Source organism: Aplysia californica, unplaced genomic scaffold, assembly GCF_000002075.1.
Source record: "Aplysia californica isolate F4 #8 unplaced genomic scaffold, AplCal3.0 scaffold00174, whole genome shotgun sequence".
Classification (NCBI taxonomy): Eukaryota; Metazoa; Mollusca; class Gastropoda; order Aplysiida; family Aplysiidae; genus Aplysia; species Aplysia californica.
The window spans coordinates 878,583-890,059 of NW_004797444.1; the positions used below are offsets into that span (position 1 = coordinate 878,583).

Genomic DNA, 11,477 nt, shown 5'->3' on the forward strand with positions numbered 1-11,477 from the left:
TCTGACTCCCTTCGTCCCCCGCTCCTCTCTCTCCGTCCCCTTCCGTCCTCCTGCCTGTCTCTCTGTCTCTCTCACTCTCTCTCTCCCCGTCACTCTGCCTCTCTCTCCCTCCCTCCCCCTTCTCTCTGTCACTCTCTCTCACCCCTATCTCTCTCTCCCTCTCTCTCCCCGTCACCCTGCCTCTCTCTCCCTCCCTCCCCTTCTCTCTGTCACTCTCTCTTGTCTCTCATATCTATTATTTTCTTTGTTTTCACTCTGTTCTATCTTTGTTTCTCTCTCTTTCTCTCTCTCTCCCTGACACACTGTGTATCTCCCCTCCTCTCTTTCCTCCCCCTCCCCTTCTCTCTGTCTCTCTCTCTCTCTCTGTCTCTCTCTCTCTCCCTTCCCCCCTCTCTCTCGCTCTCCCTTTATCCTTCTCCTCCTAAGAAAGAACATACACAAACTGAGCCGAGATAGTTGTACTCCAGTTTTCATTTACAGTTCTCAGACACCCACCCAAGCATGCAAGCACACACACACCCAAAGAAATGTGCTTTTCGTTCGTATGCATATCCTTTCTCTCATAATACAAAAAAAAATTTTCAGCTGTGGGAAGTCTATGGTTCCCTGCAGTTAAGACAATGCTCTACATTATCCCCTGAAGGGGTTTACCACTTGAAACAATTCTTATACTTTTCCCCCCGATTGCTTCCACTTCCCTTCTTTACTTTGTCTTCCTTGACATGTAGGTCTACACCAGTGGTTTTCAATCTTTTTTCTCAAGCTTTACGGTCAAAATATGATAGTGGGTGGTTGCGGGTGCTCTGGTGTGGTCTGCTTCTTCTTTCCTTTCAAACATCTGTGGTCTTTAAAATTAATTGTTACTCTCTTGTTACACCTCTAATCTTCTGGCGCTCATCATATGACCTTATGGCAGTTGCGAGCCCTGTAGAACCTCTACTAAAACTAAACTAAAATGTGATATTTTGCTTTGTTCCTGTGTTCCTTTTGAAGTCTCTTAAAGATTTCAAACCTTTGTCATAGTTAACCCTCTCCGTATGTCGTGTTTTACTGTCGTATCCCTACGACATGGGGAACTCTGTGCCACCACTTTCCAAATTCCAAAGAGGAAATTTACTCGTTAATCCGACCCATACACTTTGCATAGCAGTCTGTCAAAATGATTTTTTGAGAAATGCTGAAAGTTTCAAAGAGGTCTTCGTACTAGAAGTATTCTAAAATGTGAAGAATACAACTCTGGGGGTACAAAATGATGCCAGGGCGTAAGATAGGGTTATGGTGTAGCCTGTCTACAATCTGTGTACAGTTAACTTAACGTGGAAGAGGAAATTAATGTTTTGGGGTTGTTTTTTTAGAGGAACTTATATCACTCGTGAGAATGGAAAATTATGCTGGACTTATATTTTTTTAAGTAACTCAGCCTCAACTTTCTTAAAGTCTGTAAATTTTTAGTTTCCTAAAAATCTTTAGATGTAGAAATAATTTTTATACCTGTTTAAAGAAGAAAGACAACTATAACAAAGTCAGTCCTCTCCTTGAAAATGAAAATTGTTTTTGTATTTGGTGGGACAGGATGATAATGGCCACATTTCATCAGTATATTTGGCCAAAACCTGTACATCTCCACAAAAATTGTACTGGCAGGTACAAAATGACTCAAAACCCCATCAAATTTGTAGTTGAAGGTGACCTCTGAAGTGTCAAAGAATATGAAAAGAAGAAGAATTAGATCTAATGAGGAATATATTCACATAAAAGTAACTCATAAATTGTTTTAGAAAGATAAAATGAGCAGTCTACACCAATGCACCCACCAACCACCCATGGCAAATGGAAGATGATGATTTTATGTTCAAGACTTGTTGTGTGACTGAAAAATCAATTTTCCTTTATCCCTCCTTTATCCCTCCCTTATCCTTCACTCATTAATTCCTCCTTTGTTTCCCCCGGTCTGTCTCAGGTGCTTGCGAAGGCACCCTGGCGTGCTCCACCTGCCATTTAATCTTCAAGCAGAGTGACTTCGACAAAATCCCTGATAAACCAACGGATGAAGAGTTGGACATGTTGGATCTGGCCTATGGACTAACAGACACGTGAGCTTTCTTTTGTGGTTGAGGGCTATTGTATTGTTGAAAAGTTCTGGGTTTGTCTGTTTAAAATATATAATAGTATGTCAGCATATTATGTAAACATGACTTTATACTTTTTGTGTTAGTCTTCTTTTAGGTAGGAGGAAACTATGCCAAATACAATAGATCTTTTTTCAAGCACTATGTTTTTGTTTAGTAAATCATTAAGCAAAATATAAAATCTTAACTGAATATAGCCTTTTAGAGTGTGATCTTAATAAAGGATGAATTTTGTACCGTAAGAATTATGTTTTTGTAAGACAATGGAGTCTAAAGTGAACCTGGCGCATCATTACGCAAGGTAGGGGTAAATAAAATTTTGATTAAGGGAGAAAAAAATTGTCTCATCACAGCGAATGCAACCAATAGTAGGACATCTAGTTTGAAGAAATGGAAATGAGAATCCAATTGAGTTTTTCTATAAATCTGTGTTCTTTTCTCTTTACTTCTTTACACTTTTTTTAATGGACACCTTTTCAACTTTCTGTTTTCAGATCTCGTTTGGGGTGCCAAGTAGTTCTGACGAAAGACATGGATGGCTTGGAAGTAACTGTGCCTACAGGAGTTGCTGATGCCAGAGGAGGACCTTTATAACATAAACTTTATAGTGTAGATCGTTCAAGAATGTTTTATAGACCAAACAGATGTTTTTTCTAAACCATGTATTCAGAAACTGTTTATGACTTTGTTATGAAATGTGGTGCTTTACATTTTTAGTGAAGGATACTAGGGTACTTGCTGCCAACACCTGATCGAGGCTGTGTTTTTGTGTGAATTTTGATTACGTTCTTTCAAGTCATGTGCTTGTGTGTGGATAATTGAAATGATTGTGTGGGTAGTTGGAGGGTGCCATTATGAGATCCTACTTCTTTACTCTTCCTCTGTTGTTTCTGTCTATAGGTCTTTGCTTTGTACAGAGCTAAGTATCATCATTGTGTCAACATGTTTTTCTTTGCTCAAATTAAACTGCTTGAAAAATGACAGCAGCATTAGTCAAAAGAAATGATGCCATGTGCAGAAGAAGAAAACATGGTGTGTGCTGTTCATGTTTTTGACACTTTGGTTGAATTTTATGTTTGGTCTGTACGTACCGTAAAAAAGTTGTTCCGTGTCAAGTGCCTTATGTTGCAAAAATGTTATAAGATGTTGCTACATTAATGATATGGAACACCCTTTGGTTGTGTGTTGTATAAGACTTTGTTGGTTATTTCGGTCTTGTCTTTCTTTTTCCTTTGCAATTGTTTTCAGAAGAGTACTATATTTAATATTTATTTGCAAGTTTTGTTTCTGTTTGTGTTGAAGATCAGTGCCCTAGAGATTGGGGTTGGCTGGTATATTTTGATAGAATATGTTATTTTGAAATCTGGGCATCTGCTAGAAAATTTAGACCCTTCTGGATTTTACCAAGTCTTGAGCTTGTTCGTACTTGTTACATTTGTTGCAATTATGCCAATACTCAATGAAATTAGATTTATGCTGCCGGTTGATAAATTTGACTCCTTAGTTTAAAGAAATATAGGCCTTTATGATTTTGGACAGATGCATGTCCATTGCTGATTCTGTCAACTTACAATTATGGTTGAAATTGTCCAAGATAGCCACCCATGGCGAAGGAGGAAAGTGGTTGTCGTTGCAATCCTTTTTATTTGGGGAGAGTGAAAAAAAGTAGATACCACTATGTTTGTTGTAACCATGTCTGACACTCTTTTTTTATACGCAGCTCCAAAATATACATATAAATAACACATAAGTGCTCTCCGTTCTTTATATTTAAAAAAATTATGAAATATCAAAATGTTCTGTTGGTTATTATCGTAATCTTTCCCTCGGTTACTTTGTATTTTATACAAATTGTAGTTGAAATTGTTCAAGACAACCACACATTGTTGAGGAGAAAGTGGTTGTCTTGGACAGTATTGTCTTCTTTTTATTCATCTCTAAATGGACACCCCCAGTCTGTCCACTGCTGCCACACTTCCTCCAGACCCCCATAGAGCTTTGGGTGTCCATGCGTAGGGCTGGGTCAATATTACGTGCTCAGTGCCTGGAGCAATGGGAAGGCTTGTTGTAAATGGAGAGTATCCTATAATAATAATAAGGAAAAAAACGCGGGGAAGGAGAAGTCAGAAGCGATTGTTTGTACAGGTGGTTGTCTTGGAGGTGACTATTAAAGTTAGAACAGGTTTAACTGTATTATATTTTGTATAGTGATAACTTAATATAAGACTAAGACTTTCCTGAATGTGGTAAGTGGAGTGGAAGATGTGTTTGTTCACAGTTTGTATGAAAAGAGTGCATATATACATTTTGTTTGAAAAATTTGTGTTGTGGTCTGGACATATTTTTGTACGGTTCATTATTTGCTGTGATTATTTAACATTTCTTCCTTCCTTTCCAAGGTCACACTAAGAATCACTATACTGTAGAATTTCTCAGCCTCTTTCGCCCTGGTATTGGATAGAGACAGCAAAGGAAGGCTTTCACCTGTCTCTGTTCTAGGCTATCCTTTCTACCTCAAGCCAGCTGCGCCCCATCAGGTGGATCTCGATCTTCTTCTCAAATAATTGCTCAGTTCCCTTTTTTTTTTAGAGCTTGATAGTGTTCTGGTGTGGTTAGCTTCTTCTTTCCTATCAAACAACTATCGTCTTTATCTCCCCTCCTTTTTTTTTGTTTGTTACTCTCTTGTAACACCTCTAATCTTGGGCACTTATATGACCTTATTGTGTTGCAAGTGCCGCAAAACTCTTACTAAAACTAAAAAAGAGTTTGGTGAGATGGCGTTCTTTCTCCACCAGGGGCGTTGACGTCTCCCAAGATTAGTGACTGGTTGTTTCCTCATTTTGGCATTTCTGTAGTCACAATGACAGACTTGTGGTTGGGGAGCTGGTAGACCTACGGACAACTGAGAGGAACAGATGTCTCTGTCAGAAGGCACTACATGTACTGGTGTTGCCATTTACTTGCCTCATCAAGCGACATACTAGCCTTACATCAGCCCTATTTTTCCTCAATGCGGCAACGCGGGGAACTGCATGGCAGGTCTGCTGTAAGCTGACAAAACACTGTTTTTCATTTTTGGCACCAAATTTTGTTATATGCTAAGTCGAAAGTCTGATCAGTTACCCTACTTGTGTGAAAAAATCAAAGTGAAACTGTGACTAGTTTTTGGATTGATTAAAATTCAAATTTTAAAAGAACCTGAATACCTGGAGGTGTCATCTTTGACTCAGAGATCACGGTCGCGAGCTGCTGTTGTACCTTCTGCCATATACACCCAGGCTAGTCCATGTTCTTATGTTGTCCATCCATGTTATTCATATTGATATTGTTTGTCTTCCTCTAGCTCTCCTGCCCCTCATCTGTCCTTCGAGCACCTCTTTTACAATGGTCTCGTGTCTTTTTAAGTGGCTATAGTATTGTATTTTTCTACATTTTATTTTGTTCGGCGGGACTGGTCTTGTGGATAGAATTTGATACACCTCTTTGTTTGTCTTTTTTGTTTTCCAACTTATTCTGACCATTCAACGGTAACACCACATCTCAAACACATAAAAGAACACCTTTTTTTAAATGTTTACACTGACAACAACAAAACTCTCTTTACCTCGAAACAGTGTTTTGTCAGTTTACGGCAGAGGTACTGTAAAATACAGTATATGAAAAGATGTCAATGTACAGTCCTATTTGTAGTTGGCTACTTTTGAGTGTTGCTGTTATCCTGATCCATTCCTGGTGCCACTGTTGTGGCCATTGTTCATTGTCATGCTGAGTGGCCATGAGTCGGAAGTGAACTAGAACATTTGTCCAGTATGCTTTAAAATAATGTACAGGATCCCATCAGATTTATTGTTTCGCTCCAGCTGATAATGCTTTAATTCTTTTTTTTTTCCTTCGAACAGTTACTGCTCCTTATTTCCTACCAAATATCTATTGTCCTGATCTCTTCTCCTTCTTCTTTGTGTTTGTTACTCTCTTGTAACACCTCTAATCTTTGGCACTTATTTGACTTTATTGTGTTGCAAGTGCCGTAAAACTCCTACTAAAACTAAACAGATTTCCTTACATAGCATTATTTTTGTTATGCTGATGTCTTTTTATTGGGATAGCTCAGGTCCTCAAGTCAAGTGTTTTTGCTCTAATACAATTAAATAAAGTCTAACCATCAGTGTGTTGTTGGGGGGTTTTTTGTTTGGGGGGGGGGGGCAGGGGGGTATTTCTTTTTGTCTTTTTTTTTTCCATACTTTTCTTTACTATCGTATGTTTGTTTTTTTCTCCCTTTTTAGTTTCTTTGTGTCTTTTTCATCTGTTCTGTTTTTCTTTTCTGTTACATTTTGTCCCTCGTCTTTTCTAGGTTTGTTTATTTGATTTGGTTTTTTCCTCTTTCAAAGATTCCATTATGGGATTGAAAAGAGGATTGCCCATTTCGTGACTCAATGGATTAGACGAAGAAGGGATTGTATCAAGTATATCAGAAAACCAAGCACGTTTTTGTTGATTATACAGTGAAATAACATACTGCCAGTATTCAATGAAAAAAAAAGTAATTAAAAGCACTGATTAAAACGGCTGACAAACAATTGCTCCTTCTTTCCTTCCAAATACATGTATCTTTCGTCCTGATCTCTCCTCCTCCTTTTTTTGTGTTTGTCAACTCTCTTGTAACACCTCAAATCTTCGGCACTTATATGACCTTATTGAGTTACAAGTGCCATAGAACTCTTACTAAAACTATACTACATGTAACTTATTGGCCATTACTTTTAATACTTTTATTTAATTTGGCACTGGGAAGACCAAGACAAAAAAAAGAAAGTTGGACACTTGTGGTTCCATTTGTCAACCTATTTCATATCTCACTGAATGCTGTGTTGGAATCGAGAGCTATTGAGCTCACCCGACTCTGTTGTCACCAATGCGGGTATTTCCTTCCCAGAACTACTCAAAACGTTGCCTTTGCTTTTTGTGGTGTGTCGAACTGAATTCTTGCTGTCGATCCTGAGCAGGGAAAAATTACGACTGTGAGTGTCTCACAAAGTCTCCAATGGGAACACGATTGATATTTGTTGGTGGGTGGTTGGCGGGGGCTCTGGTGTGGTTTGCTTCTTCTTTTCTATCAAGCAGCGTCTATCGTCTTTAGCTCCCTTCCTTCTTTTTTGTGTTTGTTACTCTCTTGTAAAGCCTCTACCTTCGGCTCTTATATGACCTTATTGTGTTGCAAGTGCCGTAAAAAAACACTTACTAAAACTTAACTGATATTTGTTGAGCACAAAAGAGTTGGATTCCTAAAAAAAAAAAAGAAAGAAAGAAAGATACGGTGAGGGGTGTATAGTATAAGGGCTGATAAGGGTAAGTTCTCCTTTATGTTGGGATACTGTATCCCATTCATTCGAGGTAGGCCCTGACAGTGGATAGTTGGCGGGTACTCTGACGTGGTCTGCTTCTTCTTTCTGATCAAACTCAAACGTCTATCGTCTTTATCCCTCCTTTTTTCCCCGTGCAACTCTTTTAACACTTCTATTCTTCGGCTCGGCACTTATATGACCTTATAGTGCTGCTAATGCCGTAAAACTCTTATTAAAACTAAAGTCTCCAACGGCAACACGATTGATATTTGAGCAGAGAAGGGAGTTGGGTTCCTGAAAAAAATGGGAAGGGGGGGGGGGGGGGGGGGGGGGGGTATCTCCACTTTTATCTGTCCCCGTCGTTTTATGCAAGAAAAATTCTGAAATTATGCACTGAGCCCAAAAATGTGAAATTATGCGATTCTGTTAATTTTAACAAAGAAGGATAAAGGAAAATAATCCGAAATTATGAAAAAAATGATCAAATTTTGCTAAATTATGCAGGGTGCATTAAACCACGGGGACAGTTTTATGTTGGAGTACTGATAATTAAATACTGTACCCCGTTAAGCCGAAGGCAAGGACAAAGGTGGGGTGGGAAGAAGTAAAGAGTAACCCCACCCCACCCCACCCCGTTCCGAACTGCGAACTGTTTAATCTAGTGCATGTAACATCCGGGGTCACAGTGGAGTTGTACAAGAAATGAATGCCCCACTTATAGCAACAGGAGACGATGGAATAGATCTAATAATATTATGATCGTCTTGAGCGCGAATAATTAGAGAAAGAGGTTTTTTAATATTATTATTATACGCAACATTCGTAAAATGCAGGTTCTGCATTACAAACGTGGTGTCGCCATGAAAATAATGTTGGTCACTGTGCTGTCGCTTGTGGGGGCAAAACAGAAAAGAAAAGAAAGTTATACAAGCGTCTTGTCGGGCTCGTCATTGTGACCGGTCAATGTACCTGCTCGCGTTCTGAGCGCTGTGAAGTACAGTACAGGACTCCGGAATGGAGGGAGATTATTGGGTGTGTTTTTTTTAAAGATACACTCGGGGATGGGGGGAGGGCTGGACGCAACACCAGAGGACAAAAAAAGAAAAGAAATTGGAAGCAAATTTTAATATTTAGAATGTTGATTACTAGATCTACTACAGCTCTCTGCAAAGTAAAGTACGCGTTAGTGCATGCCTTGTGTATAATCGGGATCCGCCATAACTACTTGTTGTAAGCGTGTTAATTAACTTAGGGCAGGGGCCTTAGTGTCACGTTTCATTGGATGGGTGAGAGTAAATTATGTCTCTATAAAAAGTATATTTTAGCTTTTTGTTCAAGATTCGCATATTTTCAGTGTCACTGCACCTTGCCCTCCCACAGTTCTTACACCTCTCACACTGAATAGTGAATAGGTTTACTTGAGCTATTCAAGTAATTACTCTACTTTGAGTTTGAGCATTAATTTTGTCTTTCACGTTTATTATATGAATCATTACACCCAGACTGGTTCATAACAGTCGATATTCTGGTTCTAGGCCTTTTCCCAAGCTCAAAACAAAATTCATTTTCATATAGTTTATATATGCAGGCGAATATGATGAAGGTAAAATATAAATAAGTCGCACAAGACCACAGTGCGCCTCCGCTTTCTGTACGTAATCAAGATTATTTGGTAAGTGACTCTTACTTGAAATTATCTTCCAAACCCTCAAACTGGTATGAAATAACCTTGCTTTGATAAATTGAGGGTTTTTATTTCAACATTCTAGGGTCCCACAGTATAATAATAGTGGGTGTCTCGCGAAAATGGGCTTCTGTCGCGATCACGCGGAAAATTCCTCCTTTTAAAAAATTCTGAGTTGAGACCCATGTTTAGCTAGTCATGTGTTAAAATCCAGGTTATCTCGCTTACTATAAACGATATTTTAAAAATCCTCCAACAGATTGCAACGACTTATACTGAGTTTATGCTGTGAAAACATTAACTCTGTAGTTTTATGGATAAGAAAATTACGCCTGCACTAAAATAACGTTTTATAGGAGGTCGTGACACCCTAAAGTGTAAAAACGTGCCCGGAGCGCGGAACTAAAGTGCATCTGACAATCTGAATAACGTACAAGACCCCCAAAGTCCTCATATAAAATGCCCTTTAAATGATTGCTAAGTCTGTGCATAACAGATTTTGAAAATGCATGCCTGTCTTCCCTTAAACCCCAGTACCATGCGAAGAAATAAGAAGACAAACCCGTCTCGCAGACATCAGATAGAACAAACTCGGACACAGAAGTGCACATGGGCAAAGGATAATTAGGATATATTATGGTACATGTATAAAAGGATGTTTCCAGATAACGAGACATGGGGAGTGGGTGGTTCGCGGGTGTTCTGGTGTGCTTTGCTCATTGATCTTTCTTATCAAACAGCTGTTGTCTTTATCTCTCCTCCCTGTTCATGTTTGTTACTATCTTGTAACACCTCTTAATCCTCGGCACTTATATGTTAAATGACCTAATAGTGTAGCAAGTGCCGTAAAACGCTTATTTAACACCAGACGTAGGGAGATATGCCAGAAAACAGCGTCCAGATTGTGGGCAAAGAAGCGATAGCAGAGCATTGTTTATAAATGGCAACATGACACTGAGACAGGGGCGAAGCGTCTATATAATCAAATAATCACTGCTTCCCTTTCTAATTTTGAAACATTGTCGCTGTCAAATTCATCCTTAAACGTAAACCTCATAAATTAAATGTAAAAAGACGTTCGTAACCAACAACGAACAGTATGCCTAACATTCAAAACGGTTTCACGGCCACAGAAATAGCCTCCTCACCCCTCTCGGGCCACTCCATAAGCAGTCGCAAACTTTGATTAAGTAAGCTTAAAGTGAGGCTGGAATAGAGTTGAATGCAAGGAGTTTAGAACTAATACTTTTAATCTCCTTGGTTGAAGGGAACATGTGCATGGCAGTCAAAGCTGTTTCATTGCCACATATACCCTGTTCACCCCTTTGGGGCCACAGTTAAAATCAATCACAAGCCCTGATTAAGTAAGCTAACTAACACTGGTCGAGTCTACCTCACAAATGTGAGGGGAACTAACTCTTAATAATCTCTTGACTGCTGCTTGTGCTTGTTTTTTTTTCTCGACTTTTTACCGTCCTATAATCAGATCGTGACCTCGATTATGACACCAGCTCCTGGCCGCAAAAGGCTAACAAAAACAGCCAAATGTGAAATTTAAAAAATAATAATTGTCATGTTCTACCAAAGAGTTAGACTCACTGGTAGATCTATAACATATATAGTAGCATTGAGCTACTTTTTTTGGAAATGCGCTCTATAAATGTTATATATTATTATTATTATTTTTTTATCTCTGCTTCTTTGCTTTGTGTTTATGTATTCACATCTAAAGTTAAGTTTAATTTTAGTGGGAACTGATATTTAATAAGATACTTTCCCGATTATTTTGGCGGTTGAACATACAATATGAATTCCGGATTTGTTTTCATTCACAACTCAGAGTCGCCGCCTCGAGTAAGATTCTTGTGTGATATCTACAGGCCATATTTGGTCCCATTTCACTTTGATTACCCTGTCAAACAAGTCAGCCTTCGCCCCTGCACTGAGAAGAAACAGTTTTCTGTACTGTAATCTCTTTGACTGACTGTGAAACACACCCCCCCCCCCCTCTCTCTCTCTCTCCATCTCTCTCTCTCTCTCTCTTTCTCTCTCTTTCTCTCTCTTTCTCTCTCCCTCCCTCTCTCTCGCTCTCTCTCTCTCTCTCTCTCTCTCTCTCTCTCTCTCTGTGTAAGACACACAGCAAACCCAAATTTTATGCTGTATGTCAGTAAAAGAGCAAGGCAAGAGAAATGGGATTTGGAGGGGGGGGGGGGGGGGGGGGGGGCAATGAGAGCATAAAATTGTATTAATGTCTTTGGAACTCTCTGGCCGATAGGGAGAGCCTTTCTGTTAAATTAAATGCGTCGATGATATGAGGTATTA

The 11,477-nt window shown here is 39.1% G+C and overlaps 1 protein-coding gene across 1 annotated transcript in view; it reads left to right on the forward strand.

Annotated features, from left to right (window-relative positions):
- LOC101855722 (adrenodoxin-like protein 2, mitochondrial) overlaps window positions 1–4,450 on the forward strand; it is a gene marked incomplete at its 5' end in the record, with an annotated part of 17,016 nt that extends 12,566 nt beyond the window's left edge. The window contains 2 exon segments of the mRNA XM_005098170.3: window positions 1,961–2,093; window positions 2,624–4,450. Coding sequence (XP_005098227.1) covers window positions 1,961–2,093; window positions 2,624–2,723 — 233 coding nt within the window. The 3' untranslated portion in view covers window positions 2,724–4,450.
- Window positions 4,451–11,477: the final 7,027 nt, after the last annotated feature.